This window comes from Vombatus ursinus, unplaced genomic scaffold (assembly GCF_900497805.2).
Source record: "Vombatus ursinus unplaced genomic scaffold, bare-nosed wombat genome assembly UNPS02014808.1, whole genome shotgun sequence".
Classification (NCBI taxonomy): Eukaryota; Metazoa; Chordata; class Mammalia; order Diprotodontia; family Vombatidae; genus Vombatus; species Vombatus ursinus.
In genome coordinates this window covers 4,085,683-4,110,927 of record NW_020954586.1, presented here as the reverse complement: position 1 = coordinate 4,110,927, position 25,245 = coordinate 4,085,683, and the positions used below count along the sequence as shown (strand labels likewise).

The following is a 25,245-nucleotide window of genomic DNA, read 5'->3' as shown; positions in this document are numbered from 1 at the left end:
AGGGCCACCCTTTTACACTTCCCTCATGAACTCACTATTGCCACTCTTCCAAACCTTTTCACCCTCCCCAAACCTCCCATTGCTCCCACTTTCCCCACCCTCTCAGCTGAGAAGCTTGCCTCATATTTCACTGAAAAAAGGGAAGTCAATCTCTGTGAGCTCTTTCCTCTCCCCTCCTGAGTTCTTATCCTGCCTCGGGGTAATGCTGGAGCATCCTCATCTATAAAAAGGGGATGACAGTGAGAACACCCCCCTCACAAGAGAGAGAACTAGCTACTGATGGGTCCTCAGTTGTCTCACCTCCATTTACTGAGAACTAGTCTGATGGTGTTTCTAAGGCTGCGCGACATCGCGCCACCCCTGTGTTTGTCTTCTCAGAAAAGAGATTGTTTGTATGTCAATGGTACATGGAGCAATGGCCTCAGGAAGGCCTCTGGGGGGCAGAGACTACAAAGGAGGCTCCCCTTTTCAGCAGCCAGAGAAGGATGCTTAAGTTGCTGGTGTCTGTATTCCGTCTGCTGATTCAGATCACGCATTCTCATCCTGCACAAATTTGCCCCACCTTTTTCCCAAAACTTCCTTCCCACCCACCCTGGGATCCGATAGGCCTCCCCCTCCCCTCCTAGCCCCATCTCCAGATGGTGTCGTCCTTTGTGTACTCCCCCTCCTCGCAGCCCAACCTTTCTACTCCCCTTTATGTGTTCGCTGTCTTCTCCCACTAGAATGTTAGCTTCCGGAGGACAGGAAGTGTCTTGCTTGCATTTGCACTCCTAGCACTTATCCCAGTGTTTGCACATGGTGTGCATGTAATAAATGCTCTCTCTAGTCTCTCTGGGGGATCTACCCAATTGACTAAAGGCTTCATTCTGGTCCTTTTAATAGCCTGGGAGTACCGGTATACGACTGAGCCTGTCCACCTAGGATTTTTCATTCCTTACTTTTCCAATCATATGTGTCCTTGCCAATGTCTTTTACACCACTCCTCCTGAGCAAGATGAAATTGATTACTAACAGAAACTCGAGAAATGCTCGAATACCTTTATGTTACTTGTGGCTGCATCCCAAGTGTATACCACTGACATGGGTCGGGTGCATCAGGAGCCCTTTGGGGTTCAGGCCAGCAGACAGCATACAAACCCTAGCCGGGATAAACAGTTACACACGTGGGCAGGAGAAGCAGAGGAGGATGAGGCCCTAAAAGGAAAGAGCTAGACAGTATTCCAAGGCAATCCTTTTAGATTCAGGATGATATTTTTCTACCTTGCCATATAGTCCGTGGGCCAGCAGGTTTGTTTTCGGGGAAAAAGGACCAGAGAGGCCATTTGCATGACACATACCTGACCAAAATGTTTGCTGCAATAGCCCTGATGAGTGGTTATCCAGTCTTTACTAAAAAACCCTCCAGGCATTGGGGACCCACGAGGCAGCCTGTTTTGTGTCCATCTTCCATCACTAGGAATATTGTTCTCATATGGAGCAGAAATCCACCTCTGCGTTCTTTCCCTGGTGCTGAGAGCTCTGTTCTCTGAGGCCAAATTTATGTTGCTTCCACCGGCTTGTCCTTTACCCACTTGGGGCCACCAGGCATATCCCCACTAAGTCTTCTGTCCTCAGGCTAAACATTTCTCCTTATGTTTAATCTCAAGGCCGTCACCATTCTAGTGGTTTTCCACTGGACTTGCACCAGCTTGTCAGCGCCCTTCCTAAAATGGGGCAACTAGGACTCAACACAACGTCGGTCGGATGTCCCTGACCGGGAAGCACAGAGGACTGCCAGCCCCTTGGCTTTGACTCTGTGCTTTTCTCAACACAGCCCAAGATTGAACTGGGGTCTTTGGCCACCGTGCCACGCTGCTGACTGTAGTATTAAATTTGCCGTCCATAAAACCCTCCAGTTTCTTTTCAAACAAACTGCCTTCTAGCCATCCCTCTTCCATCTTGTACTTGGGAAGTTGAGTTTTTGAACCCAAGGGTCTGGGTTCCAGTCTCAGATTTATCATTTATAACCTATGTGACCTTGGGCAGTTCACTTAGCTTCCGGAGCCTCAGCTTCCATCTGCAAAATGAGGGGGTTAGACTAGACCTGAGGGTCCCTTCCAGCTCTAGACGTAAGAGCACAGTAGTTATTCATCCTAGCTTTGTCGCATCATCTGCAGTTCTGTTAATGCCATCCCCTTCTGCCTTTGCAAACCTTTAATTCCTTATACATGTCAGTCATTATCGTCGCCCAAGGACAGGGCCAAAGACGTTAGCCTTTAGTGAGTGAGCTCTGTCCCTTGAGTTCCAGCCACTCAGCAGGCCCCAGCTCACCTGCCTGTGAAGTTGTCCGGCCCTCATAGCTCCGCCTGTCCACGAGACTTATCGGTCTGGTCCCCCAGGCACAGGGGAGTGACTGGTTCTCAGAGTCACCAACTTCTTTCACTGGTTCTTCCCGAACCATCCGCTTCATGTACAGTTTTGTCAGGAATCAAAGTTGAACTTTCCATCATGTGGCTTGTGGATTCTATTGCCGTCCCTTTTACTTTTGAAAGTGAGACTTTTGCCTTCTCAAGGCTTTGCAGCTCTCTCTCATTCTCTATAGGCTTTTGAAGGTGCAACCAGCTTCCACATCAGCAGGTTCATTCAGTAGCCTGGGGTGGTGTTCATCCAGACATGGGGACCCGAATGCTTGGAGAGCAGTGAAGTGCTCTCCTTCCTGCTTGAATTTTGACTCCCTATTTGCCATTATTCTTTCCTTCCTATTGCACAGATGATTCTCCCTGGAAAAAACAGGGAGTGAAGAGTTCTGTCTTCTCAGTTATCTTTGCGCAGTGCCTGGCACATAGTAGGCGCTTATGTTTATTGATTGGTTGGTTTTCTGTTACACATGTAACGATTGCCTTTGTCCAATCTCTCCTTTGGTGTAGCTAGTATTGTTTCCATTCCTTGTCAGTGGTGGGTATTCCGAGATTTACCATTCCTGACACTATTCTTACAGGACCTTGCTGTGTTTTTTTAGTCATCCTGTTACCAACCTACTGTCACTTCCATCCGCCAGACGTGTCTTTCTTACGTCCAAGCTGATCGTTGAGTTCCCTGTGCAGCCACATCTCTCTAGATAATTAATTCTCTTTGCTTCCTCGTTGAATTGCTTTTTTTATGCATCTCCAGATTTCATTCTTAAGAACTGTATTCCTGGTCAGATTTACACTACAGAATTTTAGGCCTTGGGATCCTACTTATATTTTCTCTGAATCATTTTCAAAAATCTCTAGTGACTGTGCTCAGTTTTCTTCTCCTTCTTTGTCATGAATTCTAAGATGGGAGTGACCAGTCATCTTTTCTACCTCTCGGCCTAGTTCATCCTTGCTGTGCAGAATCAGATCCAGAACAGATATCCCCCTTGATGCTTCTTCCATCATTTTGGAGATAACATAGCCTTTAAGGCAACACAGGAATTTGTTAACTGCCCTGTTTTTGATAGAGGAAGAACTCCAGAAGAAGCCTAGATAATTGACTTTCTCTGTCCTTGGCATCATTGGCAAAGTGTGTCCCAAATGTGTTCCACACATTACTTAAAGTCCTAAGAAAAGATCAGATATCTTTAGATGACAACATTTTTAAAATTAAAATTGTTTTATTGTTTTTTTGGGGGGGGGAATTAGGCAGTGGGGTTAAGTGACTTGCCCAGGGTCACACAGTTAGTAAGTGTTATGTGTCTGAAGCCGGATTTGAACTCAGGTACTTCTGAATCCAGGGCCGGTGCTCTATCCACTGCACCATCTAGGTGCCCCTAAATTGTTTTTCAATGAACAAAAATCTTTTTCCCCCAAATTTCCTCACCACTGGGGAAAAAAAAAGAAAAACAAAACCCCTGTAACAAATGTACATGGTCAGTCAAAACAGATTCCCACATTGGCTGTGTCTCATTCTGCACCCTACGTCCGTCACTGAGAGTTGGTGACAGGGAGTGAATAGCATGCTTCGTTGTCAAGATGGCAGCCTTCTGATGGAGGGCAACTGAGAGGTTAAAGGACCCCGAGCTCTCGCGCACAGTGTCCCTGCGCTAAGACTTTTAGGATACCATGTTTGAGGATTAGTTGAAGGAACTGAAGAGCCTGAAAAAGAGAACACATGGGAGGTCGAGTCACAGGAATCCATTAGCTTGACGTGTGACTATAATGACCGAGCTTGGCTCTGAAGAGGAGATAGGAATGTGGCTCCCTCCCTTCTTTGCAGACCGGTGACTGGATCAGTGCAGAGAATCCCCTCTTCTGCAGCCTGTAGCTGAAGGAGGCATTGGGAGGTCAGGTGACTTGCCAAAGGTCACACAACCAGCGTGTTTCAGAGGCATGAATAAGGCTGGCTCTCTGTCCACCTCTACCACACTTTACCTCTTCTTGTGTACACGGTGCTGGTTGTATTTTTCATTTAATCGTTTTGCTTTGTCATTATTTCCAGATTTAGTAGCTCCAGAGTTGGCCTCCATAATTAGGGATTGCTCAGTCGGTTTTCCATTGCTTTCTGGCAGCCTCTAGATCTGTGGAAGTCGGAGTTCCATTGCTGTCAAATCTGTCTCTGGGTCTCAACTTCGTCATTCGGTTTTTCCCTCTCGAATGCCCTACCTAATTGAGTCTGCCATCACAGGACCCAACAGGTTGATTAAGCAATGGAAAAGTAGCCAGTAATGAACTCAATGGTCGCAGACCCTGACAGCCCGGTAGGCGGTCAGCGGCTTGTTCTTCCTTAACCTTCTTCAATCAGAAATTGGATGAACCTCCGGGATGCCGAGACAGGGAAGATCCTGTGGCAGGGGACAGAGGACCTGTCTGTCCCTGGGGTGGAGCATGAAGGTAACTTCCAGCTCTTATGCCGGGTCCCAGGGAAACAAATACTGGATAGGTAAAGCCAGGTTTTCGGGAATCTGAGCTCAGAGCAGGCTTTAGAATTGGATAGCCTCATAGAAACCTCGGCCTTTGGGTCTGCCTGCTTCGGAACATCACCTTCTTCTCTTTCTCCTCCTTCCTCTCCTCTCACTCCCCTCCCCTCCCATCTGACACCAAACAGGCAAATCCTTCCACTTGTCATGGTTGTTCATGTCATCACACCTGTTAAAATTGTTACCAAAGTCTAGAGACCAGGAGCTTTTAGCCTCTTCCATAAGAATCTGACAGTCAGTCAACAAGTCTTTATTAAGAACTTGCTATGTGCCCAGAATTGGGCTAAGTGCCGGGAATGCTGAGAAAGGCAAAGCCAGTCCCTGCCCTCAAGGAGCTTACATTCTAGTGGGTGAGGACTAGGAATGTGGGTGGGAGTGATCACCCTTTGCTGTCATACAGCTCCCTCCCTCCCTCCTTCCTGGGAAATCCCCAGGAGCCTCAGAAAGGGGCCATCATAGCTGCTTACTCCCACCAAGCTGGCTGGCCTGGAAGATCAGCCTGTATATACCAAGGTGACTTTTTTTCCAAAAGAAGTTGATGGTGGTGATGTAAATTGGAAGCCTAAGTGACTGGCAGAGTGAATCCTTGGCTTCCGTGCTACTTTCCTGGCCAGAACCCTCATTTCTCTGGGCACAGTAACTGGTACATCAGCTTAGTGAAGGCATGGGGACAAAATCCTGGTGCCTTATTGACTCTGGGCAGTCTTCTGATGGGGCAGACACGCATGGAGGAGCCCAGCTGATCTGGTCAGATGCTCCCCCACGTGATCATGAGGCTGTGACTCTAACTTAATTCATTCTGTTCCATGTTCCTGTGTTCTTCTTTTCAGCCCGTGTCCCCAAGAAAATCCTCAAGTGTAAGGCAGTGTCTCGGGAGTTGAACTTTTCTTCAGCAGAGCAGATGGAAAAATTCCGCTTGGAACAAAAAGTGTATTTTAAAGGGCAGTGCCTAGAAGGTACTTTGTCATTGGCTGACTTGAGGGGAAGAAGGGAACGCTGGTGAGCCAGAGCAGTTCTTGGGGGGCAGTGGGGACAATGGGAAGACCCCTAGAACCCCAGCATGACTCTTAGCTGCCTTTTTGACATTCAAGTCACTTCCCCTTTCTGGGTCTCAGTTTTCTCTCCTGTAAAAGTGAGGGGCTTGGTCCGGATGAGTCCTCGGTCCCATCCAGCTCCAGGGCCATGAGCCTGCTTTGGTCCAGCCGGAGCTACACCCGGAACAAGGGAGCCGAACCAAAATTAATGAAAGGTCTCGATGATGGTGTTGGGTGGTCAGGACATCCTGTCTGCTCCTTCCACCTCCTCCCAAAAAGAGATTTGCTTGAACACACACAGACTAGCAACTGTGAAGTGCTTTGAGTCCGTCAAGCAAAAATAACTCTTGACACCAGTGGGCCTGCTTAGCTTTTCCCTGACATTTGTTACTAATGCAATATTTGATTCTTAATGGTTGAAAAGGACACTTTTTGTAGGGTGTAGGGCTCTGTTATTCTACCAAACAGGCAGTGTATGTGTACGTATGTGAAATAGTGAGAGCTGTAATTCCAAGTGAAGAGGCCCAATTCTGTATCCCACCGAGACGGTGATACAGTGCCTGGGGTCGTTTGGCTGGGTCTAGTCGGCAAAGAGTAAGTCAGGAGCCCTTTCCCAGCACACCCGCTCAGTCTGGCTTCTCCTTCCTCCTTCAGAGTGGTTCTTCGAATTCGGCTTCGTGATTCCTAATTCCACAAACACCTGGCAGTCCTTGATAGAGGCAGCGCCAGAGTCCCAGATGATGCCAGCAAACGTCTTAACGTGAGTGGGCAGGTCTTAGGAAATGGAATGAGAAGCCAGAATTCCTGGAAAAGCGGGTGGGAGCCTGGGCCAGTAGGTGAGGGGTGAGAGAGACTAGCAGAGGGCACCTTGGGTCATCAGGATGTATGTTTTAGGTTGCTAAAAGGACAGTCTTCCTCCCTTGACCATACCTTTGACCTTTCTAAACCTCAGCCATCCTACCTGGTATGGGCTGCCTGTGGCAGAATCTGGCAAAGCCCCTACTAAGTTTTATAGTGCTTTTGAACCTGGACTTGATGTCTGGGACTGTCACTTAGTGGTTGACGTCAGCCCAAAGTACAGCCAGCCCTTTGTTCAAAGACCCTGCCAAACCTTTTGTCTGTTTCTCTTGAGGAAGATTTCTTTCTCTTTCAGAGTGCCTGTCACTCACCCAGCTGAGCTGATAGGGGAGGCCAGATAATCCACGGAGAATAAGCCTTGATAAAAACCATGTTGTGTTTTAAGGAGCCTTGGAAATAGCTTTTTAAATTCTTATCAATCCATCATGCTTGAGTTCCCACTTTGCCCTTAGCATTGGTTTCTACCAATAATGCACTGGTGTGGGGATCAAAAAGCATCAGTAAGCAGCCTGTAAAACCACAGGAGTGGGCAAGACATATATTCTCAGTTCGGTTAAAAATTCTTCTCTGCCCAGTGCCTGACTTAGACCAGGTCTCATTTACTCAGGAGGCCTCTAAGCCTCACGATGGCTGCCCTGGGGAAATAAAATTCTGACTCTCTTCCTTGACCTCAGGGCCTCTTAGGTGCTGGAGAAAGTGAGGTGGAGCCTGTGTTGGAGATGAGCAGTTCTTAGCTCACCTCCGGATCACAGAGTGTCAGAGCTAGAAGGGACTTCAAGGGTCATTTCATGCCTCATTTGGCTCAAATGGGGACCCTCAGGCCCCACCAGGAGGGAGGACAGAGATGTCACTTCATCTCTGTGTGCCTTCCTTTCCTACCTTTGCATAATGAAGGTGTAGAGTATACTGATTCTGCCCCCTTTCACTGCCCAGAGATCCATCTTCACATCTTCACACACACACACACACACACACACACACACACACACACACACACACACACACGGTGCCAAAAGTCTTTGTACTGTTTTACGCTTTAATACCGTGGAGGGGAGGAGGGGGAGCCCCCCTGCCTGGGGGGAGCCTGCAGGCCCACAGATCATGATCCTTTGGCCTTCAAACCTTCCTGCCTCCAGTTTGTGCTGCCTGAAGCCAGAATGACCAGGGTACTCATCCAGTTAGGAAAGGTTGCCTCGGGCCCCTTGCCTGTCTGTTCTCTAACGCCCCCTCTCCTCTCTCTGTCACTGTCTCTTCCCTGTCATCCGCACAGTGGGAATGTAATCATAGAGACCAAGTTCTTTGACGACGACCTCCTCGTCAGCACGTCCAGAGTGAGACTTTTCTACGTCTGAGAGAAGGGTGTGTGTGTATTTCCAGGATTGGGGTTTGGGTTTTGGTTTTTGGGGTGGGGGGAGGGAAGGGATCTGTTTTACTTTCCTCCACACCCCCTTTTCTGGCACCACCACCTCTGACTCCCTCTGGCACACAAGACCTGCTCCCCCGACTGACCGGCTCTGTGGAGGCAGCCAGCTGGTCTTTTCCCACCTGGTGACCAGCCTCCACTGACCAGCCCACCCCCCCCCAAACAGGACAAGGAGGGGAGCCGAGAGCCCTGTCCAGTTGTAGATACAGTTGTATGAACACTGACCAGGAACCTGCCTTGTGAATGGCATCCTCCCACTCTGGCTCCCCTCAGTCCCATTGGCGCCCCTTCTTTCTTGGCCTCTGCTTTTGGATAGAATTCATTTTCCAGCCCCATGTTTAGTTTTCATTGTTTCATATGTCTTCATACACTTGTAAAATAGACTGTGATATTATTACGTAATGTAATTAAAACCAATTTATGAATTAAAACATTCCTATAGTCCTCAGCATGGCAGTGTTTTCATCTCTGCTTTTTTCCTTCTGGTACCCACAGCGTTTGATGATGGAGATGGGGGTCTTTGGGAGGGCAGATTCAGTAGAGAAGTGAGGCCAAGGGGCAAAAGATGGAGAAAGGAGTGGCCACGGGGCTGATACGAGGAGGTGGGAAGGAGGAGCAAGAGGGGATGGTAACTGGACATAGGCCAGAGGGAGGGCTGGCATGGAGACGAAGGGGTTTTTAGACAGAGGGAAAGGAGGGGAAAAGACATGTTTGAGCATGAGCGATGGAACAGCGGCCCTGACGGGGGTCACCATGGGGCCGGGTGAAACTCTGCCCCCAAATGAAAGAGACGATGCGTATTTAGTGAGCTTTGGAAGCCATAGAAGCACAGATTTAGAGCCGAAAGGACCTCAGAGATCATCAGTCCTGCGCTTCATTTGAGAGATGGAACTGAGATCCAGAGAGAAGCAACTCACTCAAGGTCAGAGGGACAGTAATCGTCAGAGCCGAAATCCAAACTCAGACCACCAGATCATGGCATGGGGGATAGGATTGAAGGAGGCTGTGGAAAGCAGGAGGCCAGGTTCTCTGGAGAATGAAGTGGGATGCAAGGACAGGGCTGGGGTGGAAGGGAGTGGGAGCTTTTTTTGGAATAGCCCCTCAGAGAATTTAATAAGGGAGTCAATAAGTGATGGAGAGAAGGAATGGTTTTAGAGCTTTCTCTAAGAATGGTGGAGACGTGCAGTCGGTAGGGTGCGAGAGCCGGCTCCTTGACAAGACAGGCAGTCATTAAGTGGTCAGTGGGTCTGTTGTATTGTTGATTGTCTGGGCTTAATTAAAAAAGCTATGCGGGGCAGCGAGGTGGCACAGTGGATAGAGCCTTGGAGTCAGGAGAACTTGAGTGCAAATGTGGCCTCAGACACTTGACACTTACTAGCTGTGTGACCCTGGGCAAGTCACTTAACCCCAAATGCCTCACCAAAAAAAAAAAAGAAGAAACTGTCAATAATGCTGCCATAACTTTTTTTCTGCAGAAGCTGTTGCCGAATATTTACCAGCATACACTGCATCCAGTGGAGGCTTCCTGGCCAAAATAAGTGTTGAAGATACCAAAAGGATGGGGAATTGTAGGAAGCTAGAGAGGGCATTACCCAAATAGCCGACCATGGGGTCTGCCAGGCTGCATGGTCAGGGGACAGGAAATGAGCCACTGAATTTGTAATGAAATTACCTAGAGTGAGGGTAAGAGATGGGGAGCCATCTCAGGCTGGTAGGCAGGAGGAGGGGGACGGGGAGGTCCATGGGTGGTGTGACAGTGGGCCTTCCTGGGAGAGAGTTGTTGGAGGGTGGAGGAAAGCCAGGTTTCCACAGAGCCTGAAAGTGGAGGTGATTGAAGAGGAGAGCAGGGACATAGTGGGGATTGCTTACAATAGAATCTGCAGGCCCAGAGCCTCGGGCTGGGCAGGCTGGAGGGTTTTGTGCTGAGGGTCATCCTTGTAACTACAAATAACGGGTACAGGAAGCAGACAAAGGGGAGGAAAGCTGGGGGGACGTGAGAGGGCCACAGGTTGAGTTATGTCAGATATATAGAACTAGTCTGCCCCAAAGTTCTGGCTCAGATGGTTCCGTTGTGATCCCGTAATGCATCCGTCAGCTTGTGAGCTGGGCCCTAGATGAGGGGAGGAGGGAGGGCAGGAGCCAAAATAGGGTAGCTCAGAAAGAACTGAGTGGTTAGATGGGCCTGACTCCTCAGTTGGGGCCCTCGATGACCGGCCGGCAGGATGGCAGTATATCATTACCTGAAAGAGATTTCACAGGGAGGAGAAGCTCGTTTGGGGCTGGGGAAGGTGACAAGTTCCATTTCAGACAGTGTGGGGTACCACCCTCTCTCTGATGGCACTGCCTGTTCTCCTCACCCCTCTTGCCAGCAGAAGAAAATCACAGTGTTGGGAGAAAAGAGAAAAGTAGGCCTGTCCCTCCTGGGACTTCAAGAGGAGGACAGAAACAAGAATTGGAGCTCAGAAGAGAGGCTGGGCCGTCATCCACATTGGGCTTCACTCAGGAGCGCCGCTGTTGCCTAATTAATACTCGGACTGAGTCCTCGTGTAGCTGAGATGCTGCTTTTGCTTGTCTTAGCACTTCTCCGAGCTAGTTTGGAGCTTTTGCCAATGCCTGGAATGTCTTTTTGGTGGCCTCAAGCAAAGCATCAAGAAGCCTGGTCTAAGTGGGGCCTTGGCAACTCTGGTGTGACATCTAGTCTGCCCAGGTGCCCTGTTGGAGAGGCCAGCAGGAGGCAGCAAGACCAGGCTGAGGAGGTCCAATAGCCTGGCCCTGGAGCATCTGGCTCTTGTCGGAGTCTAGGATTAGGAGTCTGACCCAGCAGGTCAGGAGTGGGGGGAACCAGACGGTAGATCACGCAGGGGAGGCCAGGCCAGGAGTCAGTGCTGGGGAGGTAAGACAGAGCTGAGCCAGCCAAGTGAAGGCAGAGCCAGGGATGAGAGTCCGGGGGCCCGAGGGGAAAGCCAGAGGAGCAGCCGGGGCCGAGATGAACTGTCCTCCACATTGCTCTGTGTGCCCAAGCTCCTGCCCCCAGCTCTCTTAGGACCGCCCGTCATAGTGCTCTGTCACAGATCCCAGGTTGTGAATGTGCATCTTATGTGCCTGGGATGGTCCCAGCCCCAGCCCTCCACACTAGCCTTTTCTAAAGCCACCAGATTCTGAGAGTGAGTAGAGCTGGGAACGTGTTGCTGCCGCTTCCTTTGCCGGTACCCGCTTAACTTGGGGCAAGTCACCTAACCTGACTCAGTAGAACCTCTGCTTCCCTGTCTGAACTGGACAAGATGCCCAGTGCCCCTCCCAGCCCTAAATCTACGACCCTGTGATCTGTCCTGGTAGCAGGAGTACCAGGACAGCGATTGGCTTCACCTAAGTCTGGCAGAGACTCAGAAAATGGGTCAGATCCAGAATAAGAGGAAAGAACTTAAGGTTGAAGGCAGGGGTCACTGCCGATGGAAAGGAGACCGGCTGCCCTAGAGGCCCACACAATGACCGAACCACAGGAAGCCCTAATGGTCCCCCTGTTTCTGCAAGGCCCCTCAACATTGTGGATCTCCCAAATGGCGAAACCCTCCGGCCAGTGGGATGTTTGCAAGCAGCCGGGGCCTTTTGGAACATGACTGGCACGTTCAGTCACGCAGTGAACATTTCTAAATGCCCACTCTGGCATTGTACCATGTGTGCTAGGCCCTGGCAGAGATCCAGAGATAACTAAGACAGGGTCCTTGCCCTGAAGGAGCTAGACGGTCACCTTGGGCTGCCTGGGGAGTTACCAACTGCTGGGACCCGGGTGTGGGCAGGAGGCAACAGGGTGGAAGCCAGAGTTTGTATCTGGGCCCTGATGGTCCCCTGAAAGCGGGGGTCCGTGGGCCTTTGGGTACAGCCAAGGACTGTACGTAGAATGTAAACGCATGGAATAAAATGCATAGGGTCACAGAGGAGCTAAAGGTTAGTAAGAACCAAGAGGTCATTTTTCCCACTCAAACCCAGGGGTTTTGTTGCTCTAAAGGTCACAGACCCCCAACATTTCTCTTCAGATCCTGTGAACCCCAGGTTAAGAACCCCCAGAGGGAAAGCCCTTGCGAGAATGAACATGTGGGATGAGGGCAGGGGCCAGAGGACTGAGAAGAGTCTGAATGTGGCCTTCCAGGAGGATGTGTAGCTGTCTGCCGCCCTATAGTCTGTCTGCATCATGGATGGAGTTTGTGGAAAGGGGACAGACAGGAGGCTGGAGGTGAAACAGTGACTGGGTTCCATTCCAGGGTCATGGGCTGAAAGAGCTAAACAAGACTGGTGACCATGTAGGCCGGGAGAGGGGCAGGCAGGTGGCCCTCCAGTGGAGTCCATGGGGGCAGCTGCAGGGACTGTCACAGTAAACAAGTGCATGGTGTCACCTACCCAGCAAAACTGAATATAATCCTTCAGGGGGAAAAACGGTCATTTAGTGAAATAGGGGACTTTCAAGCATTCTTGATGAAAAGACCAGAGCTGAATAGAAAATTTGACTTTCAAATACAAGACTCAAGAGAAACATGAAGAGGTTAAACAAGAAAGAGAAATCATAAGAGACTTATTAAGGTTAAACTGTTTACATTCCTGTGTAGAAATACGGTATTTGTAACTCATGAGACCTTTGTCAATATTAGGGTAGTTGGAGGGGAAAAAATTATATGTATGTATATAGATAGATAGGGGGCACAGGGAGAGTTGAAGATGAAGGGGTCATATTTGGAGAGTAAAATTAAGGGGTGAGAGAGGATTATCCTGGGAGAAAGAGAAAGGGAGAAGGAGAACGGGGTAAATTATCACATGAAACAGACAAGAAAGGCTTTTACAGTGGAGGGGAAATGGGGGAAGGTGAGAGGGAATGAGTGAATCTTATTCTCACAGGATTTGGCTTAAGGAGGGAATAACATATACACTCAATTGGATATGGAAATCTATCTTACCCTACAGGAAAATAGGGGGGGGAAGGGGACAGGAGAGCAGGTAGATGATAGAGGGGAAGGCAGATTGGGGGAGGGGGTAATCAGAAGCAGACACTTCTGAAGAGAGACAGGGTCAGAAGAGAATAGAATAAATGGCAGCATGGGATGAAGGGAAATATACTTAGCTTTTTATAATATGACTACTATCGAAGTGTTTTGCATAACTACACATGTATAACCTGTATTGAGTTGCTTGCCTTTTCAGTGAGGGTGGGTGGGGAGGGAGGAAGGGAGAAAATTTGGAACCCAAAGTTTTAAAAATACATGTTAAAAAAATTGTTTTCATTTGCAACTGAGGAATAAGAAATACAGGAAATGAGGTATAGAAATCTATCCTGCCCTACAGGAAAATAGAAGGGGAAGGGGAGAAGAGACCAGGGAGAGATAGAAGGGAGGGCAGATTAGGGGAAGGGGTATACAGAATACATGCCATCTTGGGGTAGGGGGAGGGATGAGATGGAGAGAAAATTTGGAACTCAAAATCTTGTGAAAGTGAATGTTGAAAACTAAAAATAAATAAATTTTAAAAATAAAAATAAAGGAAGTACATGGTGGGGGCAGCTAGGTAGGTGGTACAGTGGGTAGAGCACTGGCTCTAGACTCAGGAGGAACTGAGTTCAAATCCAGCCTCAGACACTAGCTGTGTGATCCTGAGCAAGTCAATTAGTCATTGATTGCCTCAAAAAAAAAAAAAATGCACGGTGGTGGGAAGAGCCAGGGTTGAACTAGATGACTGGAAGGCCTCTTCCTGTTCTGGATCTGTGCCCTTGTCATGCTTTAGATGGATTATCTCATTTGAGCACCACAACCACCCTGGGAGGTCGGTGCTCCCATTGTAGAGATGTGAAAGCTGAGACTGGCTCAAACATCTAACAAGGGGGAAGAGCTGGGATCTGAACCCAGGCCTTCCTCCCAGCCCAGCACTCTACCCGCTCAGTCACACTGGCTTCCTGGGCCATGGCTGGTCCAGCACTGTAGCGAGGGAGAGAGCTTTAAAGCCACAACCCTCTCCCTGGGCCAGGATACCTGCAGGAGTGGTGGACAGTGGGTGAAAGAGTCCCCAACACTGGTGGCTTTTCTAGGAGTGAACAAATAGAGCGTTTATTAGGCATCTGTTGTATGCAAAGCACCGTGCTCAGCTCTGGGGATCTAAGGAGAATACAGTTTGGGAGCTCATATTCTAATGGAGGAGACAACCTAGAGTGATTCCAGCTGGAAGTCAGATCAAAAAGTCCCGTGGCCCTTAGTGCACAGCAAGAGAGCAAATAGTCATCACCAACAGAATCACATCAGCTTCTGCTGTCAGACCATTGGACAGGACCAAGGACTTTGTGTCTCTGGGGCTGCAGCCCCCGCAGAGGCCATCCCCAGGCTGCATCTCCCAGGATGGTGGCCGAGGGCACTGGGTGGAAACCTAGCTGTTCCCAAGGCTCCTGGGTTCAGGGTCCTGGAGTGTCCCCCTCGGGGTCTGAGGGGAAATGGTCGAGGTGGTGGTGCTGGTTTGAGTCACCTGTATGTCACACACTACCTCCTGCCTCTCCCCTAGCTGCCCCGCCGTTGGGTGTGGGAGCACAGACCCCTCGCAGGTATGGTGGCATGGGCCCACTCCCATCATTACACCGATGAGAATGTCTCCTGAGGAGCTGCTGAGAGCGTCCGAACATCTTGAGATTGCCTGGGCAGGCGGGGCCACTGTGGATAGGGAGATGCCGGTGATGGGGCTGTCCATGGCAGCTGCTTTTCCAGAGAATGGGAGGAAAGGGGCTGGGGACATCATTGACAAAGACAGTGCCAGGCCCCAGAAGCTGAGAGGAAGAAAGGATCACCTGGGAGCTGCCCTTGAAATATTCGGAGACAGGGCTCACGGTCCCCCTAAGTCTCCTCCAGGCAAACACGGCTCGTTCTTTTAGCCAGTTCTCGCACGGTGTGGTCCTAGGGCCATTCACCATCTTGGAATCTCCCACGTTAGGCTTTGTAGCTTGTCAGCATCCTTCCCAGAATGTCGTGCCTGGAACTGGACCAGATGGTACCGCTTTCATTTAAAAAAAATCATAAATTTCACTTTAAGCGATAGTCATTTAAAATTATATTTACAACTATTTAAATTTAAAAAAAACCAACCACCTACCTTTAGCATACAGCTGTCTGTTAACACTGTTTGTCGCACTGCCCTTCAGTGACCCAAGTCACTGTTCTCAACGGCTTAGCACCAGGTAAGCACAGACTGTCACCTGCAGTGAAACCTGCTTCAGAGGGGGTGGAAGGGGAGAGGACATCTGTGGGAAGCCATGCTTCATTTAGGGCTGGGAGTTGAGGAAATGGCCAGAAAAACTTTGAGCCCTCACACCATTTTGTATCAACAATGAGAGAAATGGATAAATCACTGATTCTTTGTGACCCCATTTGGGGTTTTCTTGGCAAAATACTGGAGTGGTTTGCCATTGCTTTCTCCAGCTCATTTTACAGATGAGGAAACTGAGGCAAACAGGGTGAAGTGACTTCCCCGGGGTCACACAGCTAGTAAGTGTCTGAGGCCAAATTTGAACTCAGAAAGATGAGTCTTCCTGGCTCTAGGCACTGTGCTCCATGCACTATGGTGCCAACCAGCTGCCTTCATCTCACTGGGTCTCTGCAAAATGAGTCAAAATTGCTTTTGGCTCTAAAATCCTGACTCCCTGCATGTACACCCACATGAGGTATGTTCTAGGGAAAGGAGTGGGCCTTCCTCCTCTCTCCATTTATCTGTCTCCTCGAAGACCACAGGAGTCAGTAAGGATGGGCTGCTTGCTATGGAATTCACTTGGGAGGATGCCTCGAAACCAGGACCCAGCTTCACTGAGTATTTGAGACTGCAGATGGTGAGGGAATTGAGGGGATTAGGACAGCAGGTGGTTAAGTGTGGGCACTGAGTGATCCCTCGACTCCATCTTGTGGCCCAGTTCTGGAGTCAGCTCAGCCCCCTTCTATTCAATTATGACTCTAGTTCACCTTCTACTTTGTGAGAGAAAAAAAAACCAACTTTATCCAGTTGTGGGAATTGGGAGAAAACTTTATTGTGTTGTTTGAACCTGGCCAGGCCTGGCTGGGAAGCTGGACCATCTCTCCCTGCTGCGTAGAGAGCCTTAACTAAGGACACAGGTTATGTGGACCAGAAACCCGGTCAGGTCCACAATTGTACATCTCAAGCAACCCATATGTCTTATCTGAAAACCAGCCCCATGCTGGTCATAAGTTGATGTTTCCATGTTTGTTTGGCTGTTCACAGACCCTTGGCAGGGGGTGGGACAGCACCTTTCCCGATTTCAGGGAATTTGCACCTGATTACTCTCCCCTTCCCAACTTAGTGCCTAGTCTTTCATCCAGTTAGAAATCAGATCACCTTCAGTTGTATTTCCTTTTAATTCTTTGGCTTTATGTGACTAATTGTTTTTAATGTATAATAGCCTGTCTCCCCCTATTTTGGGGGTCCAGTCCTCAGCTGAAGAGGTCTGGTCCGGGAGGTGTTGGGCAGGTGATATGCATTGCTTAATAAACTGATAAACCTCTATCACTTCCTCTGTCACCCACCACAGTTGTCTGAAGGACAGAAAACACTGAACTGGGAGCCAAGAAACCGAGGTCCTAGTCCCAGCCCCCCTCGGGCAATCGCCGAACCCTCTCTGGGCCCCTGCATCCTGCCCTGTAAAATGCGGAGGTCAGACTGGCCCAAAGTGGCCTACTTGTGACATTCTCCTTCCACCTCCCTGCCCTCCTGACCTGACATAGGGTACCCAAAGGTGCTTTTCTCTAGTTCCACAGGACGGAACCAAAGACGTGCCAGCGTCTGTTGAGCCGTCTTTCTGCGTGAGCACCAATCTGTCCTTTAGTTCACAAAGAGAAGCCTGGGGTTGACGAAGTCATGGCCTTTGGGGGGGTGGGGGTGAGGAGGATCGAGGGCTGAGAAGGTAGACAGAGAAGCCCCGGATTCCTTTACAACTCAGCTCAAGGATTGCTTTCCGTTGGAAAGAAAGCTGCTCCTACTACCCCTCCCCCCAACATCCCCCTTGGACACGCTGGCTATTTACCTTTCTTTGTACAAATTGTTCTTTTCCCCTATGGTGAGAATACAGAGACAGCAGGGAGACTATGAAGACCGTGAACCAATGGCACAGAAGCACTGAGATGATTTTCTGGGGACAGCAAGTGTTAAGTGGGGGGAAAGGGAGTTGGTCACAATACCCCTGATCAATTGATTTCCTCCTAGACCGGTTCCCATATTCAGAGAAAGGGGTCTGGTAACTGAAGACAAGAAGGTGCTAATAATATAAAGCTCAAAGGAGAGTTTTCACTTGTTTTTTGCAAAAGAGCTCTTTGATGTAAGTAGAGACCAGCTCCTAATGGCTAGCTAGCTAAAGATTGGTCACGACCCTGGGGACCTAACCAGCCCCCTGTGAGGGTAGAGCTGGTGTAAAGATGGGGGAGCCCAGAAGGGGCCCTACATGTGTAAGATATGTTAGCCTACAAAAGGTATGTTTGCTTGTTTATGAATTTGCCATGGATTCAAGGACCTCATTTAAAAAAAAAAAGCTTAAGGCACCATCGATTGGAACCATTGGCTAAATGACTTCAGATCCGTTCTCAGAACTCTCATATTCAGTGATAATGAACCCTCAAGGAGCTACCAAACTCTGCACTTTGCTGATAAATCCAATTCTTTCCAGCTCTTTCTCTCAGCCCCCTGACTAACCTGGGCCTAGGCTTTTTTAATAGAAGTAGTCATGCCCTCGCTCCCTATCCAGCGCCAAACAAAGGGAGTGACGTCCAGGTTCACCACATAACGTGCATTCCTTACCCAAACTATTCTCATTTCTGCCTATCTTTCCTTTTCTCTGTCTGCCTTCTCACCCCCAGATCTTCCCTACCCCCTCCTCCCAAAAAGGCCATGATTTCATTAAACCTAGGCTTCTTTTTGTGAACTAAAGGACAGATTGGCCCGCTGGGCCCTCAGAAAGAAAGTCAGCTCAATAGATACTAGCATGGCTTGTGGAACTGGAAAAAAAGCATCCTTGGGCACCATGTATCACGGTTCCTCTCCCAGCAAGGAGGGCAGCAGACATTGAGTGCTGGAGTTCTTAGACTCTTAGTAACATGGACTTCAAGCTGGATGTGACCTCGAAGGTCATCTTCTTGTCTGGAGCCCTCATATTCCAGATGAGTAGAAACCGAAGCCCCAGAGAAGTGAAGTGGCTTCTCCACAATCACCCAGGGAGTAAATGGTAGAGATGAAGTTTGAAAGCACATTCTCAGACTCCAAATCAAGCACATCACTGTCATGGTACATAGTAGGTGCTTAATAAGTGCTTGTTTCAAAGTACCACCTGTCCCCTATCAGAAATGACAAATGCAAGAGGGGATGAGGGAAAGGTGGGTATACTAATGCAGTTGGTGGAGTTGTGAACTGACCCAACCATTCTGGAGAACAACCTGGAACTATGCCCAAAGGACTAAAAATTGTGCATACCCTTTGACCCAGTAATACTAGTGCTAGATCTGTACCCCAAAGATATCAAAGTGGGAAAAGGGGGGCAGTTAGGTGGCGCAGTGGATAGAGCACCGGCATGGGAGTCAGGAAGACCTGAGTTCAAATCCTGCCTCAGACACTTGACACTTATTAGCTGTGTAACCCTGGGCAAGTCACTTAACCCCAATTGCCTCACACAAAAAAAAAAGTGGGAAAAGGACCTCTATGCACAAAAATATTCATAGCAGCCTTTTTGTGGTAGCAAAGAATTGAAATTGGGGAGATGCCCATCAGTTGGGGAATGGCTGAACAAATTGTGGCATATGATTGTGATAGAGTACTATTGCACTATAAGAAATGACGAGAGGGGTGATTCCAGAAGAACGCGGCAAAACCTATATGAACTGATACAAAGTGAAGTGAGAAGAACCGGGAGATCGTTGTGTACAGTAACCCGATGTTGGAATGGTGAGCGACTGTGGAAGACTTGGACACTCTGAGCAGTGCACGATGCACGACGGTTCCAGAGGGCTCATGATGAAAAGATGCTGTGCACCTCCAGAAAGAGGACTGTTTCATTTTCTCAGTTTCTTTATTTTCTTGCTTTTTTTGGAAATACGGCTAATATGGAAATATAGTTTGCATGATTGCAGATGTATAATTGATATCATGTTGTTTGCCTTCTCAGTGAGAAGGGGAGGGGGTGGGAAGGAGGGAGAGAATTTGGAACTCAAAATTTAAAAAGACGAGAATGTTTAAAATAAGTAACTAATATTTTTAAATGCTTGTTTCCGTCTTTCCTTCCTTCCTGGGAGCTAGGGGGTCTTCCTATAATGAATCCAGCAAGTCTGACTGAATGTAATGATTCAGCAAACATTCTGAGTAGCTGTCCTGTGCAAGGAACTGTGGGAGATTCGGAGATCCACTCAGGCAACCTGCCATCGCCTTTGTGGACACACATGTCCCCCTACCCCCACCCCTTTACTGTCCAGTTCTTGCTCTGGGGTAGGGACGAGGCTTGTGATTTCATTAGTAACTCCCAGGTGAAGGAATTCAGACCCAGTTCAGTCTGAGCAAGAAACAACTTTGGCTAACCCCTGCCCACATGGCAAGTGGGCTGATGCTATTTTTAATCAATAATCAACCAATAAATATTAAGCAGCTAGGTGGTGCAGTGATGAGCTCTGGACCTGGAGTCAGGAAGACTCATCTTCCTGAATTCAAATTTGGCCTCAGACACTTACTGTCTGTGTGACCCTGGGCAAGTAACCTCACCCTGTTTGCCTCAGTTTCCTCATCTGCAAAATGAGTTGGAGAAGAAAATGGCAAACCACTCCATTATCCCTGCCAAGAAAACCCCAAATGGGGTCACAAAAAGTTAGACAGGACTGAAACGACTGAACCACAACAAAGAGCCTACTGTGTGCCAGGAACTGTGCTGTCACTGTGGATACAAAAAGAGGCAAAAGACAGTCCCTGCCCTCAAGGGGCTTACAATCTAACGTTCTAGTATTCTGGGACCTGCTCCACCACCTTACCTCCACCTCCACTGAGCTAAACCTTTGTCCAGCCTATAAATCCTGCCAGAGTAATCTTCCTAATTCTTGCAATAGAGAGGTGCCCAGAACGCTGAGAAGTTAAAGTGACTTTCCCAGGGTCACGTGGCTAGTACGTTTCAGAGGCAGGACTCCCCTTGACCCCTCCTCCCCAAAATCTATGATTTATTTAACCTTCAGCCTTCTATTTGTGAAGCAAAGGACCATGCTGGGCCTCAAGCAGAAAGATGGCTTCCTGGCCTTGAGGCCACCCATCCCCTACATCCCACTTCCTTTCTTGCTCAAACAATGTCACCTTTGCTCCTGGAAAGGGTGTGACAGTCAAGGGCCCTATGACTCCACTGAGCATCCCGGTCACTCCCAGAGCGAAGCTCCCTTCCCTGGCCCCCACTGTCTTATCAGAGCCTAAATCCTGGGGGCAAGGATGGTGTCACTCTGGTATGTATATCCCCAGAGCCTGGCATCTAGCAGGTGCTGAGTGAATGCTTTTTAAAATCTATTCATTCATTCATTTATTCAAGTAGAGAAAACAAGATAAAGGCTTGTAGGTAGGAGATCCCAGGAAGAGCTGGGAGAAAAGTCCATTATGGCCATAGTGCATGAGGAAGAATAGTAAGAAAAGAAGCCAAGAAAAGTAGATTGGGGTGTGTGTGTGTGTGCGTGCGTGTGTTCTGTATATATTTAGGGGTGTACGTACTTCTTGTTTCTGGAAGACAGGGACAGTTTCATTTTTGTCTATGTAGTGCCCCACGGCCTACCAGGGTAGGCGTGGTCTTCACAGGTGGAGTGGAGGCCATTGCCACAGATCAAGGCTGAAGTCAGGGCCCCGGTGTCCCAGCAGATAGCCATCAGCCAAGAGTTCAAGGACACTCAAACTTCTGACGCAGATGAACGAGTCTAGGTGTAGTACCACATTACTCCCCTGGGAGAGCCCAGCCAGGACCGGGTTACGGAGGTTCCCCTGAAATTAGGCCATGAATCCTGCCTCATCCGAGCTCAGATCCTATACTCGGCATAATCCGAGGCAGTCCCACGACCTTGTTGGAGCTACCAAATCTAGCAGCTGGCAGCCTCAAAAGAGGGAGGCCCCCAAATCACTCAATAAGGGGATAGAGGTGAGCACATCAGAGGTCATCTGATGGCTGGGGCTTTCCCTCATCGGGCCAGTGACAAAGTCCACCCTATTCGGGGGGTTGGGAGTTTTGCCAGCCACAATTCCTTAGGAAGCTAGACCTGGGTAAGGATCCTGCAGTGTAGTGTGGACATCCCCAGAATTAGTCAGAATTCCCCAATGTACTAACTAGACATATCACTAATGGAGAAGTGGCACGGGGCCCCGCCACCGATAATTGAGCAGGGGGAGAATTAGCCTGCAAGGAGTTATATTCCTCTCCTGCTCACTCCCTGCGTGACCGCAAATGAGTCACTTCCTCAACCTGGGCCGCATTTCCTCCTCTGTAAGGTGACGGCCTCTGAGTTACCTTCAGCCCCAGATGTATGAGCGTATGACCGACATGACCCGGAGCCCTCCCACGTAACCCTGAGCCACGGCCCCACCAAAGAGTCTCGGGCAGAACCTGGTGACGGTACCAAAGGAGTGGGAGGTAAAGCCTCGTTGTGAGGGATGCTGCTCAGGGTGGACTTTTTCAGTCTCCAGCTCCCATCCAGGCTGCCCACGTTCAAGGGGCGGGCTCAGCTTTTAGGACGCGACATCTGGGCTGCAGAGATGTGCGGGATGTGAAACTAAGGAAAAGCCCCAGGGTTGGAGTTTAATCTACACAGAGGTGGCCCGGCCTCCAGTGGGAGCTTGATCACGGACCTTCTCAATCCTTCAGCAGGGTAAGTGTGCCCAAGAGAACGCACGGGGCTGTAGGGCGCTAGGGTCAGTTACCTTGCTGGGAGCCGATGGACACCCACACACATACACATCCATGCATACATATATACGTACATACACACACACACACACGTCTGTGCACATACACATGTAGTGCCACGTTTGAGGCATCTGCTCCCATGAAAACCTGCTTGGAATCCACGTACACCAGGACAAGAGATGAAGCAACCAGGGCTTCAGTTCCTGGGGTCTTGGGGGGCGGTGAAACACTAGATCCCTTTCTCAACAGGTCAGTGGAAAAGGTCACCACGCCAGAGAAGTGGGAGACGGACCCCAGGAATTCTCTGTGGCCCGGCAGCGTCTCTGCGGGCCCCAAATGGGGCACTGATCTCAAAAGGCTCCCCACCCCTCGTGGGTCCATGACTCCAGGCACTTCCCACAACTAAAGCTTCTCCAGCCCATTGAAGACTGGCCTTCCCAAGGGGAACCTGCACCCTCGAGGCCACGTGTGGCCTTCTAGGTCCTGGGGGGGGCGCCTTTTGATTGAGTCCAAGTTCTACAGAACAAATTCTTTCATTAAGGGGATTTGTTCTGTGAAGTTTAGGCTGCACTTGAGGACCTAGGGGGCCACATGTGGCCTCAAGGCCGCAGGTTCCCCGCCCCTGGCCTAGACCATACAAAGAGATTGTGACTGGCCAGGTTCTACAAATAAATAAGGAGTCAGCCAGGTGGTGCCCTACAGAGAGTACTGGGCCTGAAGTCAGCAAAACCTGAGTTCAAACCCTGCCTCAGGCACTTACTAGCTGTGTGATCCTGGTGTCTCTGGACCTCAGTTTCTTCATCTGTAAAATGGGGACATTATTAGCACCTACTTCCCAGAGGGGTTGAGAGGCTATAATGAGGAAATATTTGCAAATCTTAAAGCTCTGTGTAAATTAAATGCTGGCCAGTTACATCATGCTCCATTCAGGAAAATGTGGGACTACTGAATTCAGAAAGTGCTAGAAAAATCTTAGGATCCTAGATCTGATTAGGTCACAGATTTGGGCTGGAAGGGACCTCAGAGGTCATCTGGTCTAAACCCCTGATTTTACAGATGAAGAAACTGAAGCCCAGAGAGGGGAACTGAGATTACAGATAAATGAAGTCAAACCCAGATTGTCAGCATCCCTTCTACTGCTCAGTGCTGGCTGGGTCGTTGTAGGGACCCAAGTGTGTCTCTGGGCTTCTGGAAGCTGCATCATAGCCCCACTCTCCAGAGCATGGCCCACTAAGGCCCAGCATCATAGAGGGTGCCATCTTGGATTGGAGAGAGGGGGTACCAGGCGTGAAAACTGATGAGGAGATGCCTTACCTATTGCAAAGCCAGAGGCTAGGAGGGACCTTGGAGCCACCTAATAGTAGGACAGGTGCCTGGTATACAGTGGGTGCCTAATAAATGCGTGTGGGTGGGTCTAGTCCATTTTGCAGAGGAGGAAACTGAGGCCGAGAGAAAGGAAATGACTTGGTAGGAAATCGATGTGAAGTCTGGCCATAAGGCTAGAAATCTTTCTACTTCTTCTACCTCTTTTGACTCAAGGGATTCAAGGAGAGCTTTCTGGAGGAGGAGGAGTTTGAGTGGGTGAATGGGACTGAGCAGACAAAGAAGGGGAAGGAGGATATCCTAGCCAAAGGGTAGAGGGGGAGTCAAAGCACAGACATGCGAGAGCAATGTGTTTGGGGAGACAGAGAACAGTCTAGTTCGGCTGGAGAAAAGGCGCTGAGGGAATCTGAGATGAGGCTGGAAAGGGGGCGCTCGGAGCGCCAGGTTGTGAAGGGCCTTGAATGCCAGGCAAGCAGTGAGAGCCATAGGAGAGCCGCAGGAGTTGACCTGGGGCACAGGGAGTGTAGTGCCGCAGTTGGCCACATGGGGGCAGTCGAGAGCCAAGGACAGGAGCACGCGCTGCTGAAGTCGACCTACCTGATTTCTTGAACCAAAGGGTGGGCAGGGGCAGAACCAGACTCCTGGCCAGGAGGGCATCACGGCCACAGGTCCAGGGATCCAGGGTCAATGCCAGACGCCTCCCTGGGCAGCAGGACTGACTTGACCATAGGACCATGGATTCAGAGCTCGGAAGGGAACTCACCAGCCGTCCAGTGCAATCACCCATTGTACAGAAGGGGAAACTGAGGCCCAAAGGGAGAAAAGACGTGGGTATTGAGCAGAGCCAGGATTTGAATCCTGGACATCTGACTTCAAATGCAGCACGTCTCCAGGATGATTTCAGCGATGCCTTCGGAGAGGAGAAGGTCTACCCTAGCCTCATGGCAGGGCCGTGTGCCTTGGGATGTTAGGGACCTTGGAGCTGCCCTCTGGGACTGGCGGGGGTGGGGAGCAGCAGGGACCCAAGCTTCTGCACGAGCGAGCTCTGAGGAAGCAGCAAGCCTACCTGTCACGCTGGCACAGCAGCCTCAGAGGGGGAGCCCCCACCCCCGGAAGTCCTCAGGGCAGAGTCAAGGCTGAGCCCTGGGCTGCAAGCTTGGGTGATGGGAGGAAGCTGAGAAAAGGGGATGGTTTGTGGGGAAGGGTCTGAGCTCAGCTTGGGACGTGTTGAGTTTGAGATGTCTAGGGGACATCTGGGGAATAGAGCGTCCCTGCACCCCTCACCCCCAAGTGCAGCCCCCACAAAATCAGAAATGAGGAGGCAGGAGGGCCTCTGAGGCCAGACACAGACACTCTCCCAGAGGCCCCTCTGCTCTCACTGCCTCTCCTGACACTGGAGGTCAGGAGAGAGGTTAGGGCTGGATAAGCAGATCTAAGAATCGTCAGCATGGGGATGATAATTGAGAACACACGGGAGCAGATGAGATGGCTGAGTGAACTAGTCTAGAGCAGGGGTGGGGAGCCTATGGCCTCGAGGCTGCATGTGGCCTTCTAGGTCCTTGGGTGTGGCCTTTTGACTGAGTCCAAGTTTTACAGAGCAAATTCTTTTATGAAAGGGACTTGTCTGTGAAATTTGGATTCAAAGAAATGTGCTTGAGGACCTAGAGGGCCACGTATGGCAGGTTCCCCACCCCTGGGACTATAGAAGGAAAAGAGAAGGGGTCCGCGACAGTCAGCAAAGAGACAGAGAAGGAGCAGTCAGAGGGGGTGG

General features: G+C 49.7%; 1 protein-coding gene and 1 long non-coding RNA gene across 4 annotated transcripts in view; one reads left to right on the top strand and one right to left on the bottom strand.

Moving 5' to 3' along the window:
* PDE6D (phosphodiesterase 6D) overlaps positions 1-8,681 on the top strand; it is a 62,871-nt gene extending 54,190 nt beyond the window's left edge. The window contains exons 2-6 of one of the 2 annotated variants that reach the window (XM_027875283.1): positions 4,744-4,832; positions 5,749-5,874; positions 6,607-6,712; positions 8,081-8,169; positions 8,400-8,681. In XM_027875283.1, the coding sequence (XP_027731084.1) occupies positions 4,744-4,832; positions 5,749-5,874; positions 6,607-6,712; positions 8,081-8,162 (403 nt within the window). In that variant the 3' untranslated portion in view covers positions 8,163-8,169; positions 8,400-8,681. Of the gene's footprint in view, positions 1-4,743; positions 4,833-5,748; positions 5,875-6,606; positions 6,713-8,080 lie in introns of both variants that reach the window. The other variant, XM_027875282.1, reaches the window with a different exon arrangement.
* Positions 8,682-14,302: 5,621 nt separating this feature from the next.
* On the bottom strand, positions 14,303-24,970 carry LOC114052549. Of its 2 annotated transcripts, none has more exons than XR_003570279.1 (3): positions 24,072-24,970; positions 15,347-15,464; positions 14,303-15,250 (listed from the first exon to the last, which is right to left on the bottom strand). It is a non-coding gene; the product is annotated as an uncharacterized LOC114052549 (long non-coding RNA). The 2 variants fall into 2 exon arrangements; XR_003570278.1 differs by having other exon boundaries at positions 15,347-15,461.
* Positions 24,971-25,245: the final 275 nt, after the last annotated feature.